The 27412-nt window shown below is 37.5% G+C and overlaps 2 protein-coding genes across 3 annotated transcripts in view; one reads left to right on the top strand and one right to left on the bottom strand.

Moving 5' to 3' along the window:
* MYEF2 (myelin expression factor 2) overlaps positions 1 to 3535 on the top strand; it is a 32148-nt gene extending 28613 nt beyond the window's left edge. For both annotated transcript variants that reach the window (XM_025884205.2, XM_025884202.2), the window contains one exon: positions 20 to 3535. In XM_025884205.2, coding sequence (XP_025739990.1) covers positions 20 to 183 — 164 coding nt within the window. In that variant the 3' untranslated portion in view covers positions 184 to 3535. The remainder of the gene's footprint in view (positions 1 to 19) is intronic.
* Positions 756 to 27412, bottom strand: SLC24A5 (solute carrier family 24 member 5). Its single transcript, XM_025884210.2, has 9 exons — positions 27292 to 27412; positions 26359 to 26538; positions 8451 to 8534; positions 8249 to 8352; positions 7816 to 7916; positions 5848 to 6131; positions 3563 to 3769; positions 1566 to 1667; positions 756 to 1078 (listed from the first exon to the last, which is right to left on the bottom strand). The coding sequence occupies exons 1-9, from the start codon at positions 27410 to 27412 to the stop codon at positions 756 to 758; spliced, it is 1506 nt and encodes a 501-aa protein (XP_025739995.1).

Genomic DNA, 27412 nt, shown 5'->3' with positions numbered 1-27412 from the left:
TATAATTTTTCTTTTACAGGTCATGTAATGTTTGCCGAAATAAAAATGGAGAATGGAAAGTCAAAAGGCTGTGGAACGGTCAGATTTGACTCCCCAGAATCAGCTGAAAAAGCCTGCAGAATAATGAATGGCATAAAAATCAGTGGCAGAGAAATCGATGTTCGCTTGGATCGTAATGCATAATTTCAAACCACGGTTGGAACATTCTTACATCTGTTTTGCTGAATCTCCTAGTAAAAAGTCATTTTTTTAGTAATACTGTATGCTTACAAAAGCTGTAAAAATGAACTTTTAAAACTCCCACCAGCTTTTAACAGTATAGTGTTAAATATACTGTGATTTTTGTTAATCTCAAGTTTGGGTTTTTAAAGACAGCAAGTCGGTCATTCAGTTTAAATGAATGGTTATACTGTTTTTAATGAAATAAGCCATTTTCTTGTTACTTTCAGTACTACATAGTGGGATTTGTTCAAGTTTCCTCAGCTTTTATCAGCTTACTGTAAGGTAAAACATAGATGATTTTTTCAAAACTTACATTTTATATATGTAATTGTCCTTGAAAAGAAAGGGCTCAGATAAATTAGGATGTGATTTTGGCTGGTTTTAAATTACTTTTCTTTGGTGATAAAGAATTATTGTAAGTAAGTTTTAGATTCTAAAGTTCAGGGTATTTTTTATTTCACTTAAATGAAGAAATGGAGTTTTCCTTCTCTTCCCTTCCCATCATTCACATTTTCCACATAACACTATTAATATTAACCTCCACAGCCCCTTATTTTATTATTTCCAATGATTCCAAGTTCATATAGAACTGATAATGTGGCAATCCCCAAGTATAATAACAGGCAGACTACTCCCAGCTTTCTGTCTAGTTTCCAGCCATTGAAGTGAACTGCTGAAAAAAGAAAAATAATCGAAATGTTGAGAGCGATGGTTATGTAAGTTAGTCCTCTGCTGTTCACTTCTATAGGAGCTGATGCATTTATAAATGCAGTTTTAATAAACCATGGAACACCTAGGCACAGCATATCAAACACATTGGATCCCACGATGTTAGACATAGCCATATCTCCTTTGCCTGCAAGAAAAGCATGTTGTTAAAATTTGCACACCAATACTGTATTTTATTAATAAGCTTCATAAAAAAAAAACACTGGAAATTTTTTTTGTTTGTTGGTTTTGGAAAATTGTTATATTAGGGCAAAAGTCTTACTGAATTTGTATTTTTTAATTTGGGGGGTTAGTATTTAAAGTCTTAACATTTATTTAATAATTTATTTATTAAACCATTTTTCAATAAGGTCTGTAGATTACTTGTTGCTTTTCATTCTAATTTAATACGGTTAATTAAAATTTGATGCACATTTTAGATAAATATTATTTGGGGGATTAGATTTAGTGAAATTACTCTGCTATTAAAAGTAAATCCTTCTTTTTGAGTCACTCTTTTTTTTCTTCAAACTATGTTAACTGAGGAAATAAATATTTTTAAAGGTACCTTTGCTCAGTGTATTTCAGCCAGGCTTGAAGAATGGGCATTGCAGCTTGAGGGACCTAGCTCTTACCTTTTCTTGCAACCAATACACTTGCAATCGTGTCTGGCAGACTTGTTCCTGCTGCTAATAAAGTAAGGCCCATTACTGTATCTGGAATTTCTAATGTTTCCCCTGTAATAAACAGAAATACTGCAAGTTGCAAATCTTACAGATTCAATGACCATTCTCTGCAGTTACTTCAGATATTTCCTTCCTGAACAAAAAGAAAATAGGCACATTTAGATTTTACAACCAATATGTACTTAGATTTTACCTAGCAAAATATTTGAGTAAGATTGGTAAATTGGTTAGCCCAGGTAGCACAAATTTTTAATGACAGATATCTAAAGATATTTAATAGAATTCTACTAAGGAGTAATTCCCCTACCTGGTATGCTTACAGAAGGTTTAGATGTTCACTGTTATCTTCAAGACTGTTGCTTAATATATGCTGAGATTGGTCATTTTCTGCTTTTCAAACTATTTTCTTAAAGTCAGAATTAAGCAAATTGTTTATAGCTATTTTTAACCTGTAAATGTGTTAACAGGTACACATTTTTTAAGTCGTACTTTGATGATCTACCTTAAACACAGGAAAACAAAAATAGGGTTCTACTTGAGTCTTCCTAACATTATGGTCCTGTTCTGTTAAATTTGGTTATCAGTTCAACATTTTTCAGAAATATGTTCATTCTGGAAACAATCAGAGGGAAGTTAAAAAAAATACATGTAACTGCTCTTTTAATGTTGTGATTGAAAATTTACTTTAGACTCTTCTTTTTTTTTCTTAAGATATCAGTTAAAAGAACTTTAGCTGTTTATTGCATGCTTTATATATTGATATTGGAATTGTAATTGGTTGTTAATTTTTGTTACTGGTTTGCCAGAGGTCATGTGTACATAAATAACACCAGTAGTGTTTATCATCTTGGGGGCTGTTCTATGATCTATTACTTGATTTTGTTCTTTTCCTGATTTTCTATTGTGAAATACATTTTGGCTGAGAAAATTTAGAGAGATTTAATATGCAAGCTAATTGGACTTTTTCATCTTTCTCATTAAAAAAAGAAATATTCTGCTTTCTTGCTAGCATGCTATTCTAAGTCATATATTAATTTGTGAAAAGTCAGGGATCAGCAACCTTTTTTTGTAAAGGGCCAAGTAGTAATTACTTTAGGCTGTGCAGGCTATATGGTTTCTGTTGCACATACCTCGGCCACTGTAGTGTGAAAGCATCCATACATATAAATGAATTACATGAACGGGCATGATTATGTTCAGTAAAACTTCATTAGCGAAAACAGGAGACCTGGTCGTTTGGTCACACAGGCCATAGTTCGCTCACTTCTGATCACCTCTGATGTGTCCATTCAGGTTAACCTTTTTGAGAGAAATTCTTGATTTTTTTTTTTTTTTCTGCGTTTGTATTCAGTTTTTCCTTCTGGAGTCCTGTGGGACTAGAACTGATTATGGCCAAGCAGTAATATTTAAATTTTAATCATGAAGGTAGTAGATACCTAAATTGAAATTTTATTTTATGCCCTTTTCACCCATTTCATAGTTTGTTTATATGTCCATCTTAAAAAGCAAAATGAAATGCAATCCAGTTAAACAGTGAGCATATATGTTTTCTCAAAATGTTGGCCTCTTGCTATATTTTTCATTATGGAATGGATTTCAATATAAGAATTATATTGTGGACCCCATATGATGGTGATTTAATTATTAGCGCAATAGGAAGAAATCCTGTGTATTTGATTTCGTTTATAAGAAGATCCCATGACTTGTAACTGGGCTGTATAATATTGAGAATATAGTTGATATGTAATATGCAACTTACAAACCCTGAATGATCTTGTTGGTATATTAATATTTAATCTTTTTGTAAGTAGCACTTCTCTTTGGTCTTTGCTGAAAGAGAAATTTCCTCCGTAGCTAGACTACTTTTAGTGAATATATGCAGTTTGTTCTTCAATAAAACTGATTATTTTCTTTTTAAATTGTGCTTTTATACTAAAGATACATACCAGTTATTGTGACCATCCAAACCAGGATATATGTAAATGCAGATATCCATAGTGCTGACATGAAAAATGTTATCACAAAATAATTTTTCCAAAACTTTCTTCTACAATCTGGTGTGGTTAGAAAAAGTAAGGTAATAATAGGAAGGGACAGTACCCAAAAAATTCTTTTTAAGTCTGCTTCAGGCATGTTGAAAACACTTGGTGGATCTGTTGAGGAAAAAAATAAATGATTTTGAGTTTTCTCAAATGGCCAATTAAGTTGGAAATGTCCATTTAGAAAGCTATATTGAAATAAATTAGCTGTATCAGTTTTTAAGAGGCTATTTAAAACATTTGAATACCTCATTACTGATATTGCTGGCAAAAAGAAACTAATTGAGACTTTAGGGCAGACAGTATAAAATGTGATACTCAGCGTTTCTTGATTTGGGGCCTTAAATCCATCAAAATATCTTGGCTCATTCACTAAATATATTAGATGAAATGTTTATGAAGTGTCAGTTGGACTTCTCTTTGTTTTCTACAATGTGGATGGTGTTTAGGAACTTTTTTTTGCTTATGGGATTAACCTGGCTTCTACCTGTTTATAGCTATTATAGTTGTCTCTGTTCCCCAGTATTGATGATGTCTCTAGCTTGCCCTGTGTGTCAGATAATGCATACTTAGGAAGTATAAAATAATTACAGCATAATCTTTTTATGAAGTTGAATATTCCATTCTAATTCTCATTGTAAGTGAATTTTGGAGGCTTGCTTCATTTTTCTTACATTAGTTTCCCAGATTTGGAATTCACTACAGTTCTTAGGAAGAACCTTTAAGAAAATAGGAACTAGCGTGGAATCTACAATGTAACTTACAAAACTTGAATATGTTCCTTTATACATTTGTTTTATTAAATTAATGGAAGACAGTGATACATTGGATAAAAATAAGCATTCACTTTAAAATTATTCAAAATTTGCATGGCATTTACAAAAGAATGTACCCATATATTGGATCAAATTACAACTAATGCTAGTAAAATAACTCATGAAAGAAATTTGCCAAGCCTCAGCCAATGGGCCACTAAGTAAATTTTAGATATGATCTCAGTGTAATGAAAAAATTTAGAGTGGTTCTTTTGAATTTCTTGTTATAAAATTTAACTTGGCAATATATACCACTTGCACTTGAAAGGCTAAAAAAAACTGTAATTTTTGTAGGAAGGGAAAAAGTCTTGTTTTAATTTTTTTTTTAGGTAGTAAAAGAATAACTTTCCTTCCTAATGTACTTAGATAAATTTAGAATCTGTTTCATACAACCACTTTGTAAAAAACTAACACATAAATTTTTATTTCTGGCCATAGATGAATTTGGTTTCTACTAAATATCTAAATGTTTTGCTATTGCTTCAGATGACATGTTTAAAACTCAGCTTTTCTTTTTTCCCACACCAGCCCTTTTTCCTAAATTCCAACGTTTTGTAAGTGGTGTTCCCATTTTCTCAATCAATCACGAACAAAGCCTCAGAATTTTCTCTGCTCCCTTTTCTGGCCCCATATAGTCCTTCTGTTGCCTCGTCTTGGTGATGCTTCCTCTACATTGTCTTTTATTCCTACTTTTCTTCACTCTGTCTAGGCATCTACTAAACACATCAGCTGTTTTAGTAGCCTCTGACAGACCTCCATTTCTTTTATCCTCTAATTTCCCTGCTTCATAAACCTGCAGAGACTTGTATGCTAGCATTTAAGACTCTTCCTATCTTATTCTTTCTTTCTATCTACCTTTTCTCTGCTTCCTTACTGTGTACATTCTGTGCTCCAGGTATGCTAGTACTTGAATAGGCCTTTTGCTCATATTAATTACTTGGCATCAATTTATAGAGTATACTTTACTCTTACTTCTACATCATTTACATAATAGACTTCTGTAGCTGTTACTGGTCATAAATCAGGTCATCAGCTAAAATCTGATTAATTCTATAAGGCTGAGTGTAAATGCTCCCTTCTCTGTGATAATCTTTTCTATGTAGCCATCAAATTTTATACAATCTGGTGTGGTTAGAAACCAGGAACTACAGTTACACTTTTCTCTTTATAGTATTTAAACCTTCGTATTTTAGCTATTTTCTTTTTTTCCATACAGCATTGGAAGCTTCTTAAGGATAGGGACCACCTACCTCTTCATCATTTCTGACTCTCCCCAGTATCTTTTACATAAGTGTATATAGTAATTGCTGAATTGCAATGAGATTCTTAAGTTTTTCTAGTGAATGGACTGAATAGTGGGCATGATGTGCTTCTTACCTTCAGAAACGTGGCTTAGATCGTGTAAACTTAAAGGAAGCTGAGAGTAGCCAGACTCTTCATGAAATATCCCACTGTCAGTTCTTGATTGCCGATGGATGAATGGTTGACCCTCATCTTCCCACCCCATCAGTGGCTGTTGTTCACTTCTCTCCTCCATAGCTTCAGCAAGACAGGTGCAGCAAGGACTGAATTTCTTTATAATATATTGGTTAATTTTAATGTCAAAACACAGCACCAAAACATATAATCCATATATCAAAAGCAGCAAAATTCCTTCATACCTATAAATTAAAAGAAATTTGTGTGTTTTAAAAAATTAAAAACAAAAGTTTTTTTTTAGGGTTAATAGCTTTTGGGCAGTATCTGCTTAATAATTTTCCAGCATAGCAATAGAACAAGCAAAGAACATTTCTAGGTATATTTTGGTTTTATAGATGTGTCCTAACTTGGTTACAGCATTAACTATAAATTTATTGATAAAAGCTTAACAGTCCTTTCTATATTTCAAATAAAACTAAGAATTATAAACTCATTGTCTTCATTTACAGATTCTTTATAAACGGTAGGCATAAACAGTGCTTTGAAAATAATTGTAGATTTTTCAGAGTAAAAGTTAACGAATAGTGATGGGCATTTTCCATCTCAGTACATTGTCAGTATCCATTCCCCAAAATGTATAGTAATTATAAAAGAACATAGTATCTGTTAGTTCATTTCAACTGTGTCTATTCAAATCTGGTATAAGAATTTTGTGTAAAATATTCAGAATATATGAGACTTTGGGACTTTTCAGTTTACAGAGATTTTTTTTTTTTAATTTTGATGTAACTGAATATGACTTGTATTTGCAAGAAAATGAGGATAGTCTTAAAAATCAAATTATACCTTAGGCACTGAGAACTGTTGCCCTATGCTTTGGTTTCCTAAAGAGTTATGATTAGCTAGTATCATTAATTTGAACCTGTCATTTACCTTTTATTTTATAGCCAGTGAATTTTGGGAAATAGACCAGATTTTAGGAAGATTCATTTAGAAATTTTTCTCCCTGCTAGATTTTGTTCCTTGTTAGCAGATATTTTGCAGGGTTGCTAAGTTGTACTCCGGAAAGGTGCCATTTATATTGTTTTCTATTTTTCTGGTATCCTCTGGCATAGTGCCGTGCACAACCTCTGTGGCTGTGCATTGTACATTCCTCTCCATCCCTTATGATTCCTAGCATAGTGAATACCTGGTTCTTATTAGTTGGAAAAGTTATTTGCTGTCCACTGAGTCACCCTCTTTCATTTTCGTGCAACAGCAAGATACTGGGAGGTTACAAAGAAAGCAAACAATTGTTAATACCTAAATATTGTTGATCCTTAGAGGAAGAAAGCTGTAATTCCTCTTGCTAAATGAACATCAGAGAGAAAGAAGAATCTGAAGATTTTATTTTATTTTTTATTATGTTAATCACCATACATTACATCATTAGTTTTTGATGTAGTGTTCCGTGATTCATTGTTTGCATATAACACCCAGTGCTCCATTCAAGAATCTGAAGATTTTAAAATTTACTTCCTCCATCATTTCTCTTCAGTCTTGTGACCATGACCACTTCTAATCAAGGCAAGGTAAACAACCCAATAAATGAAAGACCCAACTGTTGGGTTTTTAATGGACAACAGAAGGGGAGACTTTCTGAACAGGCAGTGGGGTGAAGGAAGGTTGGTAATATCCAGTGATTAGTGAGACAAGGAGACTGACATGACTATAGAACTTTCAAAGAAGGGAAAGTCCTACCAGCAGCTGTGATGAGGAAGTTAGCTCAGAGGCATATGGGGAAATGGTGCAGAAGTAGCAGGTAATTGAGAACTCAGTGACTGAAATAACATTTCTGAAAAAGACACATTGCTAAACCATTGGAATTTCATAAAATGCTCTCTCTAATTGTGTTTTACATAAGAGTAATGATTATTTCAAGCTTACCAGTAAACTTGGTTGTCGAATATTATGCCAAGAACTGCAGCTACACTAATTGCATATGCTGCACAGTCTCTGAATAGGGGCCAACATGATAGCGTTGAGACCTGTAAAATGATAATTTACTGTTTCCATTCACTGTAACTTCGAGTACATGCTTAGCGTAATACTGAAAATTGTATGTTTGTAGCTAAATATTGTTACCTTTTGCATTTTGCTTAGAGACAGGAATTTTAAGAAAAATTGTGTTTCAAAGCCTATTAGGTTTTCATAAATTTGACCAAGAGCTATTTGTGGGTTAACTTTAAATGGAATACATGTTTTTCTACTGATTAATAAATTTGATTGAACACATTACTAGTGCCTTGTTTGTTCTAGACTATAAACAGTTTTTATAGTTTGTCAAAACAAATGTGTTGAATGAAGTTTTCTTACATACCACATTAGATAGCAAGCCACAAGCTGCACAGATGCCAAACAGGTTATACATTGCAGATCCAAGGATGGTGCTAATGCCAATATCTCCCTTTGTGATGAATACACCTATGAGCAAGGTAAGTGCTAAGTTAGTGTTACTAGACTTGAAGAACAGAAGAGAAAGTCACATTGAGTAAGCAGAAAATATAAGGAGCAATATTTACCCAGGAAAGCAGTAACTAACTCAGGAGCTGAACTACCGGCTGCCATAAAAGTTGCACCTGCAACATCCTGAGACAATCCAAGGGCTGAAGACAAATGAAATTCTGTTAAAGTGGCAGATGAAAGGGTATGTCTCTATACCTGAATATTCAAATCTACAGCTTCACAGAAAAGCAGTGACGGTGACTTAAACTGGAAAAATAAAACATGCAGGTTAAAAAAATTAGAGGAATCCAATGCCTTGCTTTCTCTATGAATTCATTACTTAATGTTTCGGTAGAAAGGGAGAGAAGGCCAGGGACTATTGGAACTATGCTGTGACTCGGTATTGTGAATGCCAAGATACGGGATTTTGTAGGACCCAGAAAAGATTCCTTTCTAGCTGTATGGCTTGTGGGTGTATAGTGACAGCATAAATTCTCTAAAATGACACTGTTAACAGTGCTTCAATAGTTGAGAAAGTGAAGTCTTTCAGGAGTCCTAATCCAATTTGAAAGAGGAGGAAAAAGTGAATATTGGTAGTTTTTAACACCTGTAAGTGAACCTGAATTAAGGAGCTTACTCACAAATTAGCAATGTCAACCTTGTCAAAACAAATGAGAGGAAATTGTTTAACGAGGAACCAAAAAGATTTACTATTGTATAATTAAAATCTATTGATTTAAAACATAAAACCAGGGCGCCTGGGTGGCTCAGTTGGTTGGGCGACTGCCTTCGGCTCAGGTCATGATCCTGGAGTCCCGGGATCGAGTCCCGCATCGGGCTCCCTGCTCATCAGGGAGTCTGCTTCTCCCTCTGACCCTCCCCCCTCTCATGTGCTCTCTCTCTCTCATTCTCGCTCTCTCAAATAAATAAATAAAATCTTTAAAAAAAAAAAATAAAAATAAAACATAAAACCATTAAGACTTTACTCTAGAGTAGGAAATAGAAGAAAATACTACTATTCAAATTGTGTATATCCCCCAGACTTACAAGCATGCAAATCCATTATCTTCAGTGATTGCTGGGATGAGAATCTTAAGAAACTTTTGGCTCTTTCAATTTTAGAGCTAAGGCATCTACTATGGAAAGGAAAAGAGAAAGCCATGTTGAAACCTTGCTTTGGGGAGGCCAAGACAGGTTGCATCAGAAATCCCCAACCAGTCTTTACTGGTACACTAAAAAGTAGCATGCTTTTTTATTCTTGGTGTGGCAGATTGTATTTTACAAAGATGGCTACGATATTTGCATCCGTGTGATTTTCCAGAACCTTTCCATTTCCTGTCTCCTCCCACCCCCCAAAAAGTTTATGTGTCCTCCTGTGACTGCTTTGACTAACAGAATATGGCGGAGCCAGAATATTTCTGAGGCTGTGACATAAAAGGTGACAAACCTTCCTCATGGTTCTCTCTCTAGGGACCTTTGCTTTAGGGCCCTAAGCCACCACATAAAACTCCAACTTCCATTGAACTGCTGTCCTGGAGATACCTCATGAAGAGCCCATACAGAAATAGAGATGACTGATGCACCCTTACTATTTCAGCCCCCTGAATTTTGAATTTCCCCGTCCCAGGCACCAGACGTGTGAAAGGGAGGAAAGTGTCAGATAAATCCAGCCTTCTTACTATCACTGCATGAGAGACCTCAAGCCGAGCTACCAGCTGAGTCCAGTAAACCCTCAAAGCTGTGAGAGGTAATGTGATTGTTTTAAGCCACTAGTTTTGGGGTGATTGGTTAAGCAGCTATTGATAACTGAACACCTGTCTATTCACTGAATTTGTTACACTTTCTGAGTACCTACTATGCCAGATGCTTTTTTAAGTGCTAGGAATATGGCAGGAAAAACAAATGTTTCTGCTCTTCTGGAACTTTAATGAAAAGAAACAAGATTAGCAAAATATATGTTGTGTTAGATTTTTGATGTTACTATTGGAATTGTTTGGGGTTGCCATGAACCACACTTATACAAGACAGTGAATTTAACTGATAAATACTCTGTGTTGTGACCACTCCACCAACTGGTTATTCTGCTGTTTCTCTCCCTCTCCTCAGGCCTCCTTATTCCCTGAAATTAGGCCAATGAATAACCCTACCATGGCATCTAAATGTTCAAGTGATAGGAAGAGTTGCACATTTCTCACTTTAAATCAAAAGCTGGAAATGATTAAGCTTAGTGAGGAAGGCATGTTGAAAGCAGAGATGTGCCAAAAGGTAGGCCTCTTATGTCAAACAGCTAGCCAAGTTGTAAATGCAAAGGAAAAGTTCTTGAAGGAAATTAGAAGTGCTACTCGAGTGAACACACAGAAGGTAAGGAAGTGAGAAAAACCTTATTGCTGAGATGGAGGAAATTTCAGTGGTCTGAATGGAAGATCGAGCCAGACACAACATTCCTTTAAGCCAAAGTGTAATCCACAAAGCCCTAACTCTTTAATTCTGTGAAGGCCGGGAGAGGTGAGGAAGCTGCAGAAGAAAAGTTTGAGACTAACAGAGGTGGTTCATGTGATTTAAGGAAAGAAGCCATCTCCATGACCTAAAAGAGCGAGGTGAAGCTGCAAGTGCTAATGTAGAAGCTGCAGCAAGTTATCCAGAAGATTTAGCTAAGGTCATTAATGAAGGTGGCTCCACTAAACAACAGATTTTCCGTGCAGAGAAAACAGTGTTCTATTGGAGGAAGATGCCATCTAGGACTTTCATAACTAGAGAGAAGTCAAAGCCTGGCCTCAACACTTCAAAGACAGGTTGACTCTCTTGTTAGGAGCTCATGCAGCTAGTGGCTTGAAGTTGAAAATGCTCATTGACCATTCTGAAAATCCTAGGGCCCTTAAGAATGATGCTAAATCTACTCTGCCTGTGCTTTAGCAATCCTAGATGGCAGCACATTTATTTACAACATGGTTTACTGTACGTTTTATGCCTACTGTTAAGACCTGCTGCTCAGAAAAAAGATTCCTTTCAAAATCTCACTGCTCATTGGCAATGCACCTGGTCACCCAAGGGCTCTGATGGAGATATACGAGATGACTGTTGTTTTCATGCTAACACAGCATCCATTCTCTAGCCCCATGGATCAGGAAATAATTTCAACTTTCAAGTCTTATTATTTAAGAAATATATTTTGTAATACTATAGCTGCCATAGATAATGATTCCTCTGACGGATTTCAGCAAAGTTAATTGAAAACCTTCTGGAAAGGATTCGCCATTCTAGATGTCATTAAGAACATTCATGATTCATGGGAAGAGATCAAAATACCAACAGGACGGAACAGGAGTATGGAAGAAGTTGATTCCAACCCTCCTGGATGACTTTGATGACTTCTTCAGTGACTGCAGATGTGGTGGGAATAGCAAGAGAACTAGAATGAGAAGTGGAGCCTGAAGACGTGATTGAATTGCTACAATCTCAGGATGAAACTAAAGGATGATAGGAGTTGCTTCTTATGGATGAGCAACAAAAGTGGTTTCTTGAGATGGAATCTACTCCTGGTGAAGATGCTGTGAAAACTGTTGGAATGAAAACAGAGGATTTAGAGTATTGCATAAACTTAGTTGATAAAGAAGCAGCAGGGTTTGAGAGGATGGACTCCAATTTTGAAAGAAGTTCTAGTATGGGTAAACTGCTATCAAACAGCATCTCATGCTACAGAGAAATTGGTCATGAAAAGAAGAGTCCAACATTATGGCAAAGGTCACTGTTGTCTTAGTTTAAGAAATTGCCATAGCCACCCCAACCTTCAGCAACCACCATCCCAATCAGCAGCCATCAACGCTGAGGCAGGACCCTATACCAGCAAAAAGATGATGCACTGAAAGCTCAGATGATGGTTAGCATTTTTTTTAGCAAAATATTTTAAAATGAAGGTATGAACATTTTTTTAGTCATAATGCTATTGCACATCTAATGTAAACATAACCTTTATATGCCCTGGGAAACCAAAATATTGATTTCACTCACTTTATTGTGGTGTTCGCTCTGTTGTGGTGGTCTGGAACCAAACCCGCAACATCTGAGGTGTGCCTGTACCTGGGGTAAGAGTGCTCTAGGCAGGAGTGAGTGCCAAGATTCCACGGTGGAGGCTAGCCTATGTGTTCAAGAAAGAAGAAAAGGCTGGTGTGTCTGGAATAAAGAGTGAAGGGATGGCAGTAGGGGATAAGGTAATAGGTGGCTAGATCGTGTAAGACTTGTGAATCCTAGCAAGGATTTTAGCCTTTATTTTGAAAGATATGGGAAATACTTGGAAAGGCATCCACATACTGCCTGTCAATGATACCGGCCCTGGTCATCTTTTTTATCATGGGGTTTTTTGGTCTCAGAGACCAGCTGTAGGCTGAGCCATTTTGCCACCTGTTACGTCTCTGTTGTGAAAAATCCTCTTAGGAGAGTTCGAATGATTCCTCACTATTTGCCTTTGGTCATGTTGCTTGGTGAACATGTTGCAGTGATGAATGAAGCGAGAGAAGTAATGTTTTATGGAACATATTTCATAACATTTCTTTTGCTGGTTAGAGAATCTATCTATCAATCTATCATCTACCTATCTATCTATCTATCTATCTATCTATCTATCTATCTATCTATCCATCCATCCATCCATCCATCCATCTATCCCTGTGATGGCATAGTTCTCTGTGATTAACATTTTTCATTTTGGGAATGACATAAGTTTATCTTACATTCATGGTATACAATTCACTTTCATGTACATAATTTAATCATCTCAATTATTCTCAGGTATGAGTGGTGGTATTTCCATTTTACAGATGAAGACACAGGTCCAGGGAGTTAAGTAACTCAGGTACATGGATAGTAAGGATCTTCGGTGTGAGGAGTTAGGGCATACAGCCTGAGTCTATTGTTTCTAAATCCAATGCTATTTCTATTTTACTGCAGAAACCCAATGTAAAAATGGCACTCAGGCAGGCCAATTATAACATAATGGGTAACTGAGTTATTTTCTTCCCTGTTTTTTGGCATGGGCATATAACTGCCTCCATTCTAGGCTTTCCTAAGGGAACTAATAGTTACCAGGTGTCAGGGGTACTTAGGAAGTTTTCCAGCATATTTCAGAGGATGTATCAGTTGAGTGATATTGGATATTGGTTATCATGAATTCTCTAATCAGATCAGGGCCTGATAATATGTGGATGATGTTGAAAAGAACAAAATGCTTTATTTTGAACTAAATGTCCAAATTCGGTGCAGCTGAAGAGTGAATGACCAATCTTTGCTTAATGCTAGCTTCATTAGAAAAGTTCAGTCTCAGGAGGGAAAATGTGATCTACCGAGCTGTTTGTTGCAAGGTAGAAAAATAAGTGGCCCTTCTGAACACTTCCACTATCAAAAGGCAGTAACAATAAAGCTTGTTGCTATTCACTGGGCTCTAATTGAGTTATGAAAGGAAAGATTCTGTAAAGATGGATGTATAAAACTTCAAAGATATTTTAACAAGTTGTATCTTAAGGTTCTAAGAATATTTTGTAAAATGGTTTATACCTTTGAACTTTAGAATAGACTGACTTTGTCTTCGCTGACCTTTGAGTAGCATTTCTCTCTGCTATAGTTTATTATTAAAGATAAATTGTTCTGGTTTTTTTCCCCCCAGAGCTATTACTTTTTTCCTCTTTATTTCTCTAAAAGAATAATCACATTTCCTTCAGGATATAGGAGAACTGTTCGAGGTGAATTTTCTTTATAGGTTTAGGTATCATTATGTTGTTTATATAAAGTGCAACTTTATGATAATGAGCTGTGGGGACCACGACTTAGACCAAAACTCATCAGACTTTTTCTTAAACATATTCTCTTCTCTGATGTCATGTTGAAAAGCTTATAACAGTTTTTGAAAACTCTCTTCTGGGAATATAATATAGTAGGAAGAGTTTTAAACTAAAATGGAGACCTATATTCTGGCCCTGCCCTAATATGAGACTTCAGACAAGTCATTCAGACAAGCCTTGTGTTTTGCCATCTGTACGATGGAGCATTGGATGACACGATCTTTGAGGTATCTTCTAATTTTATCAGTTTTTATCAAAATGTAGGATATGGATTCTATGCTTTTAGGCTCTATACCATTTTTTATTGTTAAATAAATTTATTTTACTAAAACCCCCTACATTATTGAAAATTTAGGAGATAGAGTGGAAATATAGAAGGGGAAGAGTCACTTACATGTTTACCATTGTGTTTTAACCACTGCTATCATTTTAATGTATTTCCAGCTGTTTTCATGATGCATATTTTAATAGAGTTATAAGCATAAACTATATATATGTGATTTGGCATCCTCTGGCACAGTTTTAGAAGGTGATAGCAAATTTTCATGTTTTGTGAATAGAATAGAGTTTTGGAACCAATCAGAGGTCATTCACACCCAATCTCGTGACTAGGAGGGTAGTCATCCTGCCTTGTTTTATTTTGGGTCCAATAGGAAGTGTGACAGCAAACTGATGTTTTTTATGATTTGCAAACTGGTTCTGACATTAATTTCAAATGTATTTTTTTGAGTAAAGCTTTAGCATTATTGGAATAAATGCCTAACTTCTCAATGCACGATATATATATTCTGTGATGTTTTTAACCATAAATACAAACATTTTGAGTTCTTTATAGTTACTCATCTCATATTTTGTCTGAGCCAAGATGGAATAAATTCTGAAACCCTATATAATATATATGTAATATATAATACAATATAATGCTTTTAAAGTCATTCCAGTTAAGAGGACTCCCACAAACCCCCAGCCTAATGCCTATATTATTATAGTGAATTTCCAACTGCCCTAAGCTTATCATATAACACATGCACAAGACATTTTATCTCCACACCTCACAATTACCTCAGTTTTGGCTCCATAACTTGCCCAAGGTCATATAGGTAGTAATTGTAGAGATGGGATGGCACCTAGCTCTTTTTTACTCTAAAAAGCTCTCTTTCAGGTATCCATGTAGGTAAAGTGAAGAGATTAATGCATGACTTTATTATCATCATCATTATTATTATTATTATTGCCTGTTTCTGCAATTGCAGACTACCCAGGCAATACCCAGATGACTGGGTACTTATTTAGATCCATACAGCTGGGGTAGGTTTAGATGCTATCCAAGGGAATCACAACTAAGATCAGAGGGAAAAGAAAAACAAAGAGGATATAGATGCTCTTGAGAGGGGGATGAGCGCCTTTGTGTCAGGGAGGAAGCATTATTCCTAGACTCTTTGTTCTTTGGGAAGGCTTTGCCTCTGTAAATTTCATGAGGACTAAGAATCAAACAATCCCCTGAAACTGTAGGCTATCCAAATGCCATGCTCACGGAATTATTCAACTCCCTTTCAATTTTACCAATTTAGAACCAATTCTACCTGGAATTAAAACTTTCCTTTCTTTCTTATTGTCTATTTCTGAGACATAACATTGAAATTGAACATGGGCAAACATTAGTTCAAAGCAGAGTGACTAAAAATAAACTTTTAATCGAAAATTAAATATTTAAGGATGTTTCCCCAACACGTTATTAAGATCATTTTCACTTAAGACACAACATACCTCAAAGGATCAGCATGATGGAGGGATTAGCGTTTCTGAGTAGTATATTAGTGTAACATTTAAAAAGAAATGTGTCTTAACCAGCTTATGGTAGACTTTGGGCTGTATCAAGTGACCAGTCTTAAAGGGTTCTTCAGTTTTCTATGTAGTTAGCTTGGAAAAAGGTAAAGAAAGCTGCTCTAAACAGTGGTTAAATAATGAAGAGATCCCCATTACCTATCAAAAGGATACATAAAAAGGATTTATTTTGGCTTTATACTGAACTTGTGTTGTTTCTAAAATTGGACTGCTTATAGAGATGTGAGGTAATAGTCCTATTTAGGCTATCAGTTAGTATGGTTTGTATTATATTTTTAATTTATATAAATATAAAATATTAATTTATATTTTAATGAAATATACTTTAAAGATTTTTTTTAAACCAGAAAAGATTGCTAAAGATAGAATAAAATGGTATGGATTTTAATGTAAAAGAAGTAAAAGGAACTCTAAACAGAATATTCCAAAGAGGTATCATTTAGAGTTGTCACATGGATTATTAGATCAAAGAGTGGGTTTCATAAACTTACTTCCTAGCTTGTGAAGGTAGTACTTCCTTTTATTTGCCTTAAACTTTGTGTTCAGGCTCTAGCAGATGCTCCCTAGATTTGGTATTTGCCCCAAACATATTCATATTGACTTTGATCACTCACCTTCTGCACTTCCATCTTTGCTGAGTAACGGATTATAGTCTTTGTAGTCTATTCTTATGTAATAACGAATATTTAGTGAATGTTTACTCTGTTCTAGGTTGTTGTGTAAGCTGTGTAGTTATATTTCCTCCTGTACGTGGCACAGAGCTCTATGAGCTGTCTCCGTCTCCGTTTCTCTGTCACCCACATCCCTCAGTGTGTCCATCAAGTATGGGTCTAGGGTCTAGAGGAGCACAGCTGGTGGGGATGAGGGAGGTCCCTTAAGTTTATTCTTTACCCCATTACCTCTAGCTCCTTTGATGTCACATAATATTCCACCTCTGATGACACCTTCTAACCCCTTCCCCTGAATCCTCATCCTATTTCCCAATTCAGAAACTAGGTCTTATCTCCAAAGGTAAAATGCTCTGGACAACTAGAGTGTGATTTTTATTCCCTCTATGATGTAGAATTAATTTCACTACATTCCTCTATGTTCAAAGAATCATCATTAGCCTCCTTTCCTATAGAACCTAAATGGATGTGAAAGAAGATAGGATTAGAGGAAGAGGGTATAGAAACAGCATTTTCTCATATGAGTGCTACACAGTTAAGATGACAGCAAAATGTCTCAGGTTGTCCAACAGAGGTGTGTATTGATGGTGGGGTGGGGAGAGAGTCCGTGTGACTTCTGTGATCATGAGTAGGTCAAGGAGAAAGCAGAGATCCTTGCTGGAAGAAGCCTCAGGTGGTGGTGGCTCTAGAAGAAATTGCCAGATCAACATAGATAGTTATAGACAGAAAAAGGGCCCAGCCAGGGTTATCAGCAAGAGGCTCTACCTTCTACCACCTCCTGCTCATCCTCTCCATGGAGACTCCAGCCCTGAGCCCCTTCTAGTCTTCATCTTGCTGAAGACCCTTTTGCTGACCAAACGAACCACTGTTGTGACTTGAGGAGGGGGTAATGGGGTGATGGGGCTGGGGTGGGCCAGGGTCCTGCCAATTCTCCCATCGTGTTCCAGGCTGGGACTCAGCATGCACCCTACATGCATCATTGCATCATACATGATGATTAGGTCCTATAGTACCATACTATGAGCTCATGGACATCCTAGACAAAATGCTTAGGCTTACCATATTATGAGCTCATGGACATCCTAGACAAAATGCTTAGGCCTCAGAGTCTCATTATTGTACTGTGGGCAAGTATTTATAACATTAATTTACAACCTCCAATAGGTTGCTGAAAGTCTAAACTGATTTTTTTTTAAGCAATTCAGTAGATTCTGTTTATTTTGTAGCATACTTCCTCCATAGTAACAACGGGTGTTTGATGTTTTTTGTGTTTTGTTTTTGTTTTTTTTTTTTTTTTGGTCAAAATTCCAGTGCCCTTGGTCGGAAAGCACCGCTCAAGGCTGTTTAAATAGAACGGTTCTTCTGAAACAACCATATTATGGCAGTTAACCTCAAAAAGACGTGTAAAATTATATCATACAGCAACTGAGAACATTCTTGGATGTTGGCATTAGAGAGAGCAGGCTCTGCAGGGTCCAGGCTGTGTAGTCTTTTTTTTAAAGATTTAGAGAGACAGCACAAGTGGGAGGTGGGGATGGGGGTGGGGGGAGGAAGGGTAGAGGGAGAGAATCCTTCAAGCAGACCTCCCTTACTAATTGAGGAGCCTGACTCGGGGCTCAGTCGCACAATCCATGAGATCATGACCTGACCTGAAACCAAGAGTCAGACGCTTAACCAACTGAGCCACCCAGGTGCCCCCAGGCTGTGTAATCTTAAATAATTAGTTATCATCTGAGCTTTAGTTTTCTCATCAGTAAAGCCGATCTATAGTCCTGACTTGGTAGGGTTTTTGTGAAGACTAAATGAAACTATCTCTGTTTAATTTAGAACCATGCTTGGTCTTCTATAATTGTTTTATGATAAATAGATAATAAATATATAAATAAATAATAACACTCCAGCACATTGTGGAATGCTTCAGTAATCTGTTTTCAAGATTATATTAATCCTTATTAGTTGACAAAATGGGGAGAATTATTACAACTCAGTGCTCATCAAAGAACTATGGGGAAATGTAAAGCATTTGCAGACTTCTCTGAAGCCAGTTTCTGTGGCTGTAAACAAATTCCAGGGAAATTGTTTTTTATTGCTGATGTCCTAATTTGGATGAGACTATGCTAGACCTTGAACAGAGAAATGACAGAATTAGTTTATAGGCACTTAAAAAATGAATTGAGCCAGCACTATTTCTATCTCATTTTGTTGCCAGTTATTTTCAGTACTCAAGACCAGGGTCAATTCCTAGCAGCTGAAGATTTAGCAGCAGCGTGGGCATCCATCAATCACACATGTGATATTGTGATTTATAAGAAATATATATATATGGTCATTCAGGTGACCAAAATATATTTCTCATATATATTTGGTCTTCAACCGCAGTTACTGACTTAGGCTTCCTAAACCCTTGTAATTTCCTAAGTTTTGAGAGTGATGAAGGCATCTTTTGTTATGTTAACAAGGTGATTTTTGGACCCCACCTAAGAACCAACCCTGTAATTAGAGGGTTAGAACTTTCAGTCCCACCCCCGACCTCTAGGAAGGAGAGAGGGACTGAAGGTTGAATCCATTGCCAGAGATCAATGATTTATTCAATCATGCCTATGTAATGAAGCCTCCATCAAACCCAAAAGGACCCTTCTAGAGAGCTTCTAGGTTGGTGAACACATGGAGGTACAAGGACAGTGGAAGCTCCATGCCCTGTCCTCATACCTTGCCCCATGAATCTCTTCCATCAGGCTATTATGTCATTTTATAAATATATATTTATATATGTATTTATATATTTATTTATATTTATACTAATTTATATTTATATATATTTTACATATAAATATATATATATCTTTTCCCATAAACCAGTAATTTAGTAAGTAAAATGTTTCTCTGTGTTCTGTGAGCCACTCTAGCAAATAGCAAATTAATTGAACCCAAGGAGGAGGTTGTGGGAACCTCTGATAGACAGCCAGTTGGCCAGAAGTAAGGGTAACAACCTGGGCTTATGACTGGTGTCTGAAACCCAGGGAGGGGTCTATTGGAACCCTCAATCTATAGCTAATTATTCAGAAGCACAGGCTTGCAACAGGCATCTGAAGTGGAGCGTGGGAGAGCAGTCTTGTAGGCCTGTGCTCTTAACCTGTGAAAGTTGATGATATTTCCAGGTAAATACTGTCAGAACTGAATTGATTCCTCGGACACCCTGCTAGTGTCTGAGCATTGCTTTTGCTGGTGTGGGACCCCCCCCTTCCCTGGACCCCCCATGCATATACATTGGAATTGGGCTCAGAACCTACTTAGTTTAGTGTCAGTGAAGTGGGATTTGCTAGAATGACCCTGGCTCACAGAAACATTTGATTTGGGAAAAGAAAAGGTGAAAGGACAGGGGATGAGGAACCTTTGATTTCTGGGTGGCCATGTGGTCACCCATGGTATGGAGCAGCAGCTGTGCTGTGGTCAGCTACTAAAGGTAAAAGTTACTAAAGGTAAAAGTTACCACCAGGAATTTAGAGATGGATCCAAGTCCTGTGGTTGATTCATTTGATGCATAAGGAAATGCAAAGTATAAGAAAAAGGCAAAATTTTCTACCCCTTGATTATTGTTAACTGTAAAAGCTAAACTAAAAGTAAATGAGGATGCCTGATCAGAACTTGACGTCTCAGATTTCAGTGAGTCTGAGCATAGACTCCTAGCCTCAGTGCCGCCCAGCAGGAGGAGAACTACGCAGGGGTAACAAAGTACTTCTAAGACCTTTGGTTACCAAGAAGGTTGTCAATAGGGAGGAACAGCAAAACCAAGAAACCATTGAAACCAGAGGGTATAGTGTGAAGGAACTGTTTCATTCTGTGGATTGGTATCAGCAGCTTCCCGAGGAACCTTTCCTGAGGGGATCGATCGTGAGGGTGATTTGGAGGCTGTGTCTCGTTTTGAATGCTGCAGAGTGAAAGAGCATGTTTGGGTTGATAATGGGTCATACAGCTAGCTCACTATGGAAAAACTACAGATGGCTATATGCCCAGTTTTCCCTATAAATAACAAATGGAACATCCCAGATGAAGCCATTGATAATGCTTTATATGTAAGCCATGTGGGATTGGCTTTATGAAGATCAGGATATTCACCCACTGAATACGTCCATTACCCATGTCATGATAAATGCTGTGGTTAAGGGGGCCCTCATGACCACCCCATATAACCTTATTGTTGCAAAACGGAAAAACAGGGAATCTTTATCAAATGTGCTGAGCTTCCTTCCCCTCCTGGGTCTTATATATGCTAATATAAACATTAGGTTAATTAATAAGAAAATGGGAAGAGGCCAAGGGGAGAGTCAAGGGACTGTTTCCAAGAAGGTGAACGAAAATTTCTAGAAGATTATCAAGAAATACATTTACAAACGAATATTGAAAGGGGAAAAACAAAGGAATCAAGGGAAAATGGTGGGATTTGTCCCAGTAGGGTGGAAATCTTTATGGTTATTAGGAAATGGGATGAATAAAGCAGAAATTGATGGAGTTAAACGTTTCAATGCAGCGTTATCTAAGGTTGGTGGATGTGTGGGACCCACTATTGGTCACCCAACATTAAAGGACCCCAAACACATCCTCTCTATTTACCTGTCTGGAGAAATTTTAAAGACTGGAAGGTAGAGATTTCTATGAGGAAATGGACCAACAACCACTTGGGGCAGTGGTTAGGCAGATGAATCAAATTTAAGGTTGACAGGGGGGACAGGGTCCCTTGGGTCGACCCCTCACTGAGGATCTTATGTGCAAGAGTGGATAAATTGGGCAGTGGGTGGAGAAGAGTAGTTTCCAGGACAGTGGCCAATGGCCTGGCCATATGGTCAGATTAGAAAGGCAATAGAAACCTGGGTACTAAAGGTGTGCCCATTTAAGATATAACCCTGTGGAAATCACTATGAAAATTTGAAAGGTGTGTTAAAGTAGAAGCCTATAAGAAGAATGCCCTTCCAACTTTGGAAGGTGATTGAAATGAGTAGATATCCCGGTGTGCTCCCTTGAGATGGCAGCCTGGGTCCGTGAAATGAGTAGATGGGGGGTCTGCAGCAGTGCAAAGATGGGCTGAATCCAGACACATTCTTCGTGCACCCTCTGAAGCACAAAATGCCAATAAGAGCTGTTCTACCTGCCATCAAGAGAGACGGAGACTGCAGAAGGCTATGTGGCAGATTCCCTGGTGGGAAGGTCCTGAACATAGCTAGCAAGTGAGACTGATGCTGGTAGCCTTCGGGGGCTACAAATGGGTCCTGACAGGAGTATTCACTGCCTCTGGACTGGGCTTTGTTTCCCTGGTATTAGATGCAAATGCTCAAAATACTATAAAAGAATAGCTGCAGAAGATAACTGCACAGATTTAGATTACTGACCATCATTTCTTCAGACGAGGGAGCACATTTTGCAGCCCATGCGCAGAGAGATAAGTTTGATAGAGAATTGGACTGGGCGACTGAAACACTGGTTATTGAAAATGGGGGAAGAAAAAGGCACGGAGAGCTGGCTCACCAGCCATCATGAGTGTTTGCTCACCCTCCACATGCGGAGTCCTGAAGGGGTGGCCCCACTCGGTAGCTTCCTGTTTTCTGGTGGATCTGGGCAAGAGCGGGAGGGGAAGCTGTTGGTATTCTTTCTCCCTCACATTGCCTCAACTTCTGTTTTGTTTCGCACCCCCTGCTAGATGCGGGGGTCCCAGGACCAGGGCTGCAGCTACAAGGGCCGAAAGCAGGGAGAATGGCTAAGCCAGAAACTGACCATGTCTTTAACCTTTCTGCCACAATTCCTGAGAGCCTGGTGGGTTAGGGTGTACCTTCACCCCCTCTGTCAAGTTGGGATTAATAGTGAATTCAGCTCTATTGCTTCTGGTAAAAACAGTTGTGCACCTAGTGTGGGCTTCACTGTGTGATCTAGAACGGGCTGAGGGACAGGCTCTTGCTGGTACTGCAGCCTGCGATCTAGACCAGCACAGTGGACTGGGTAGTTACCAAAGACTGAATGAGAGTCTAGTAATAGGCCAGTATCTTCGGACTGCCATGACTGTTTTGCCAGAAGGGGGAATATGTGTATGAAGACCAGGAAGTGGGCTGTGATATTGTGGTTTATAAAAAATATATATTTGGTTTTCGTCCATGGTTTCTGGCTCACAGCTCCCAAAAGCCTGGGAAATGCCTAAGTATAGGAGTGATAAAGGTGCCTTTTGTTATGTTAACGACCTACATTTTGGACACCAACTGAGGACGGCTGCTGGTTGCCAAGGGAACAAATCATGTGATTAGAGGGTGGGAACTTTTAGTCCCACCCCTTTGCCTCCAGAGAAAGGGAAAGAAGGGCTGGAGGCTGAATCAGTTGCCAGTGGTCAATGACGTAATCAATAATGCTTAGGTGATGAAGCCTCCCTAAGCAAAAAACAAAAAGATGGGATTTGGAGAGCTGGGAGAGTGATGTGTCTGCAGAGGGCATGGAAGCTCTGCTCCCTTTCCTCGTACCTTGCCCCATGCATCTCTTCCATCTGGCTGTTCCTGAGTGATATCTTTTATAATAAAATAGTAATCTAATCATTGATTAGATTATTTTGAAGTAGCAATCTGAATTTTAATGCAGTTTCTGCTGCAGGCCTAGAAAAGTGATTTTTTTACCCCCAAGACAATTTTTTTTATAAACAAGATTCTTGATGAATTTATTCTTTTAGTCAAGTCATTGTTTGGAAATGTGAAAACAAAAAGAAAAACATTTTTTGACTTTCTATTTTCTAGGAAGAGAAATTTTCAAGGTGGGACAAAGTACCTTGAATTTAAAATTTCCTAGTTTCTGTTTTGTTTTGTTTTTAAAGATTTATTTATTTATTTATCTTAGAGAAAGAGAGAGAGAATGTGTGAGCCTGAGGCAGGGGGTGGGGTTGAGAGGCAGAGGGAGAGGGAAAGAGAAACTTAAACAGACTCCATGCAGAGCTTGGAGCCTGTTGCAGGGCTCGATCTCATGACCCTGAGACCATGACCTAAGCTGAAACCAAGAGTCACTTGCTTAACTGACTGAACTACCCAGGCACCCCAGGGGCACAGGTCATGGTCTCAGGGTCATGAGATCGAGCTCTGAGTCAGGCTCTGAGCTCAGCATGGGGTCTGCTTGGGATTCTCTCTCTCCCTCTCCCTCTTTCTAACATAAATAAAATCTTAAAAAAATAAGATAAATAAAAATAAAATAAAATTTCTTAGTTTAATATAATTAACATGATCTACGCAGGTTTTCTAACTAAAGGTTCAGTCCTGGCACTAGGGTGAACAAATAATTATTACAACAGTAAAGAGTATAGAAGCGGATGTACATACACATAGATGTAAGAATTTAGTATGTGAAAATTGATCAACTTTCTGAAAAAAGAGCATTGTATCCTTAGTAAAAGAAATTCTTAGTGAAAGAAAGAAAGAAACGTTAAAAAAAAAAAAAAGAGAAACTACAAGTAAAAGAAAATATGACAATTTTTCTGACCTGGGGATAAATGTCTTTCTAAGTATAAAACCAAAAGGAGAATCAAAGAAGAAAATATTTATAAATTCGCTTAAAAATATGTAAACTTCAATGTGATAAACACACAAAATACAAAAGCAAACAGCAAATTATGAAAAAGCATATGTTATAAAAATTATATTAGGAAAAGGGTTAATATCCTTATATGAGAAAAAAGAGGTCTTGGGAATCAATAAGAAAAAGACAAATCCCCTTGTGTCAGAACATGGGCAAAAAAAGCACAAAAGCAAAACCACAAATTTCAATAAACATGAAATGTTCAACCTCACAAATAATAAGATAAATACAAATTTTATAAAATGAAGTTCCATTTTAAAGAAATTAGCAAAAATATTTATTATGTTATTATTCATGGTTTTCTGGAATGGAAGCTATCCCACATTCTGGAGGTTTAAGTTGGCACACCCTTTGTGAAGTGCATCTTTATCAAAAAATGATCAGAGAAGTTTGCAAAGGTTTTATACAAGTACGGGCACAACATTGCTTGGAGTAAAAAAATAAAAAAAAGTCCAAAGAGATTAATAATTTTAAAAAACTATGATACATTTCAACTGGGTATTTACTATGTATAAAACACAGTGTTAGGTACTTACATCATTTACAAAATCATGCTACCATTAAAAATCATGTTTTTGAAGAGTAATAATATGGGAAAATATGCAGAATAAAATATTATATGAGGAAGAAGAAAAAAAACCTCAAACTGTATCTATAGCAAGACCTAAAATCCTGAAAGGAAATAAACCAGATGCTGTGGGGATCTCTGGGTGATGAAAATGTAGGTGATTTTACTTTTTTCTTCTTTTTTTTTCTTGCGTTTTATCAATCTAGGTAAAAATACTACGTTAAAGTAATTTAATCTGTATTAAAAAAAATCAAAGCCATTGTAAAATGGAATGCCAATATAAAAATGACTGTTTATACCTACTTGAGTTAAATCATAATAATTATAACAAATTTACACTGTCCTGTTCTATGACTTTTTTTCTTTAAACAAATACATGCTGAGAACCTCTGTGTTCTTGCCAGGTCCTGCTGTAGGTCTTAAGGATACTGTGATGGTGCAGTGAACAGGAGAGAAAATCAGGAGCATTTCAGCGGGGCCAGGGGGCTGCATGGCAAAGGGAGAGTTAACGTTCTAGCTCTCTCTCTCTGGGAAGAAATGCTAGCAGTGTGTGTGGGTGTGGGTGTGGGTGTGGTGGGGGGAGAGGATGCTGTTTCTGCGCAATCCTGTGAGCATGCAGTTGGAAACCTAACCCTTAACTTTGACATTCTCTGAGGTGAGCATGTTCAACCAACTGAACTAGCCAAACTGGAGACAGACTGGGAACTTCTGCGGGCACTTTTGTTGTATAGGGCATGAATCATCATTGATATCCCGACTTTAAGGGACTGGGATACTAATGAAAGGTCTATGCTCAGGGTTTTGGGTGATATACATGGGTGAGGGGTTGGAAGAGAGAGGCTTGGCCTGGCCGATCTTATTTTCAGAAATCAGTAACTGAGCTTAATGTTTAATAACTGAATTTACAATTATCTGATGCCTGAGGTCACTTTACATAGGATGCCGGACTTATTATTTATTTTTTGGTTCATAAACATCAGTTAGCTTCCTTACTAGAATAAGGCTGAAAAAGGAAGGGTGGGGGGAAGAGAATAGTCCTTAATGTCATTTGTTTACCATCCATCTACCTTTAAAGAAATTACAACAATTTTAGAAGAAAGCTGAAAGTTTTTTTAAAGTATAAAGTGGCAAGCATTAGGAGTGCCTTGTCTTAGGAGTACACACCAAGTGCATATATGCGAAAACTTGGAACAGTTTACTAACAAACTGCCAGCCGTATCGTAGCCAGAGAGTTTCTGGAGATAGTCTTTGTAATAATAATTGCTGGGTACTAATTTAAAGATGCCCTGCTGCCCATGAACTACCAAAAAAAAAACCACACGCAGGCCAGTTCCTTAAGGTAGGGCCCCACAACACAGAAGTCTGTGCTCGGCAACCAGTTGAGATGGACAAAATTGTTTGCTGAGCTGTTTTAAAGACAGCCACATACATGGGGCACCACTATTTCGGAAGCTTAAAGGGGAGATTTCCAGCCACTTACATTCACTGATGATCTCCAGGGAGGGTAGGAAGTACTCATCACAGACAGTAGTCACGGCCATGAACATGTAAAGGATGATTAGGAAGTAGAGAACAATGCCTCCATCCCAGCGCTCCTGTTTCGTGAAAAACCCTTCAGGAAATTCCAGTGATGGAGACGAAACACATTGGGTGCTATTTCCTGGTAAGGAAAAGAAAGTGAAAACCTGAAGTATGCTGGTGTCTGCTGGTTCCAAGCCCACAAAAAAAAGAGATTCCTTAAGAAAACTCTTAAGTGTGCAGTAACTGGGTGGAATTTTAAGAACCCTGGTGAAGACGTATAAAGCACTTTTGAATATGATGGAGAGCTTTGTAGAGCTTTAAAAAAAAAATCTTTGGGGCCTGAAAGAGGAGCTTTAATGAAATAAGCTGATGATAGTGAAGGAATAAAAAAAAATCATGAAATTACTCTTCCTTGTCTTCTTTATTTCTAAAAGGGAATTCTGAACCCCTCTTCCGTCTCAAAGAGAAAGGTATCTCTGATGAGAAAGATTTCTAATATCTGTACAATTTGATGAGAAAGATTCCTAATATCTCTGATGAGAAAGATTCCAATTTCATTTTCCCATTTCAGAGCCCAAGCTGCCCACAGGCCTGCGAAGAGTCCTCCACTGTTGCAGAGAGAATTTCTAAGATGAAAGAAGATTTTTTTTTCATGATAAGTCTCCAACAATAAAAAACTGGATACTCGCCTGCTTCATGAAGTCTGTGAATTCTTTCTGAACTATCTTTGAAAACTTATTCGAGGGATCAAAAGTGTTTGATATTCTTCCAAATGCTAACAGAGGAGGAAGCATAAGCCGAAGTGAGTCAAGTGAGAATTTTCCCCTCCCTTTGTCCCTTCATCCATACGTGGCATCAGCAGCAGGGGCGGCTGACCCCCGTGTCCACCTACCTGTGGCCCTTGGGAGACGCTGGGGCAGGGAGGTGCCTGGCGGAGGCAAGCGTGCGGTAGTCCAGAGGATGCTGAGGAGCAGAGCCCTTCTTGCCCACCGTTGTCCCCCTTCGGTCTGCAT

This window comes from Callorhinus ursinus, unplaced genomic scaffold (genome assembly GCF_003265705.2).
Source record: "Callorhinus ursinus isolate GAN/ISIS: 27379988/994484 unplaced genomic scaffold, GSC_fseal_2.0 scaffold25, whole genome shotgun sequence".
Lineage (NCBI taxonomy): Eukaryota > Metazoa > Chordata > Mammalia > Carnivora > Otariidae > Callorhinus > Callorhinus ursinus.
This window is presented reverse-complemented; position numbering and strand designations above follow the sequence as displayed.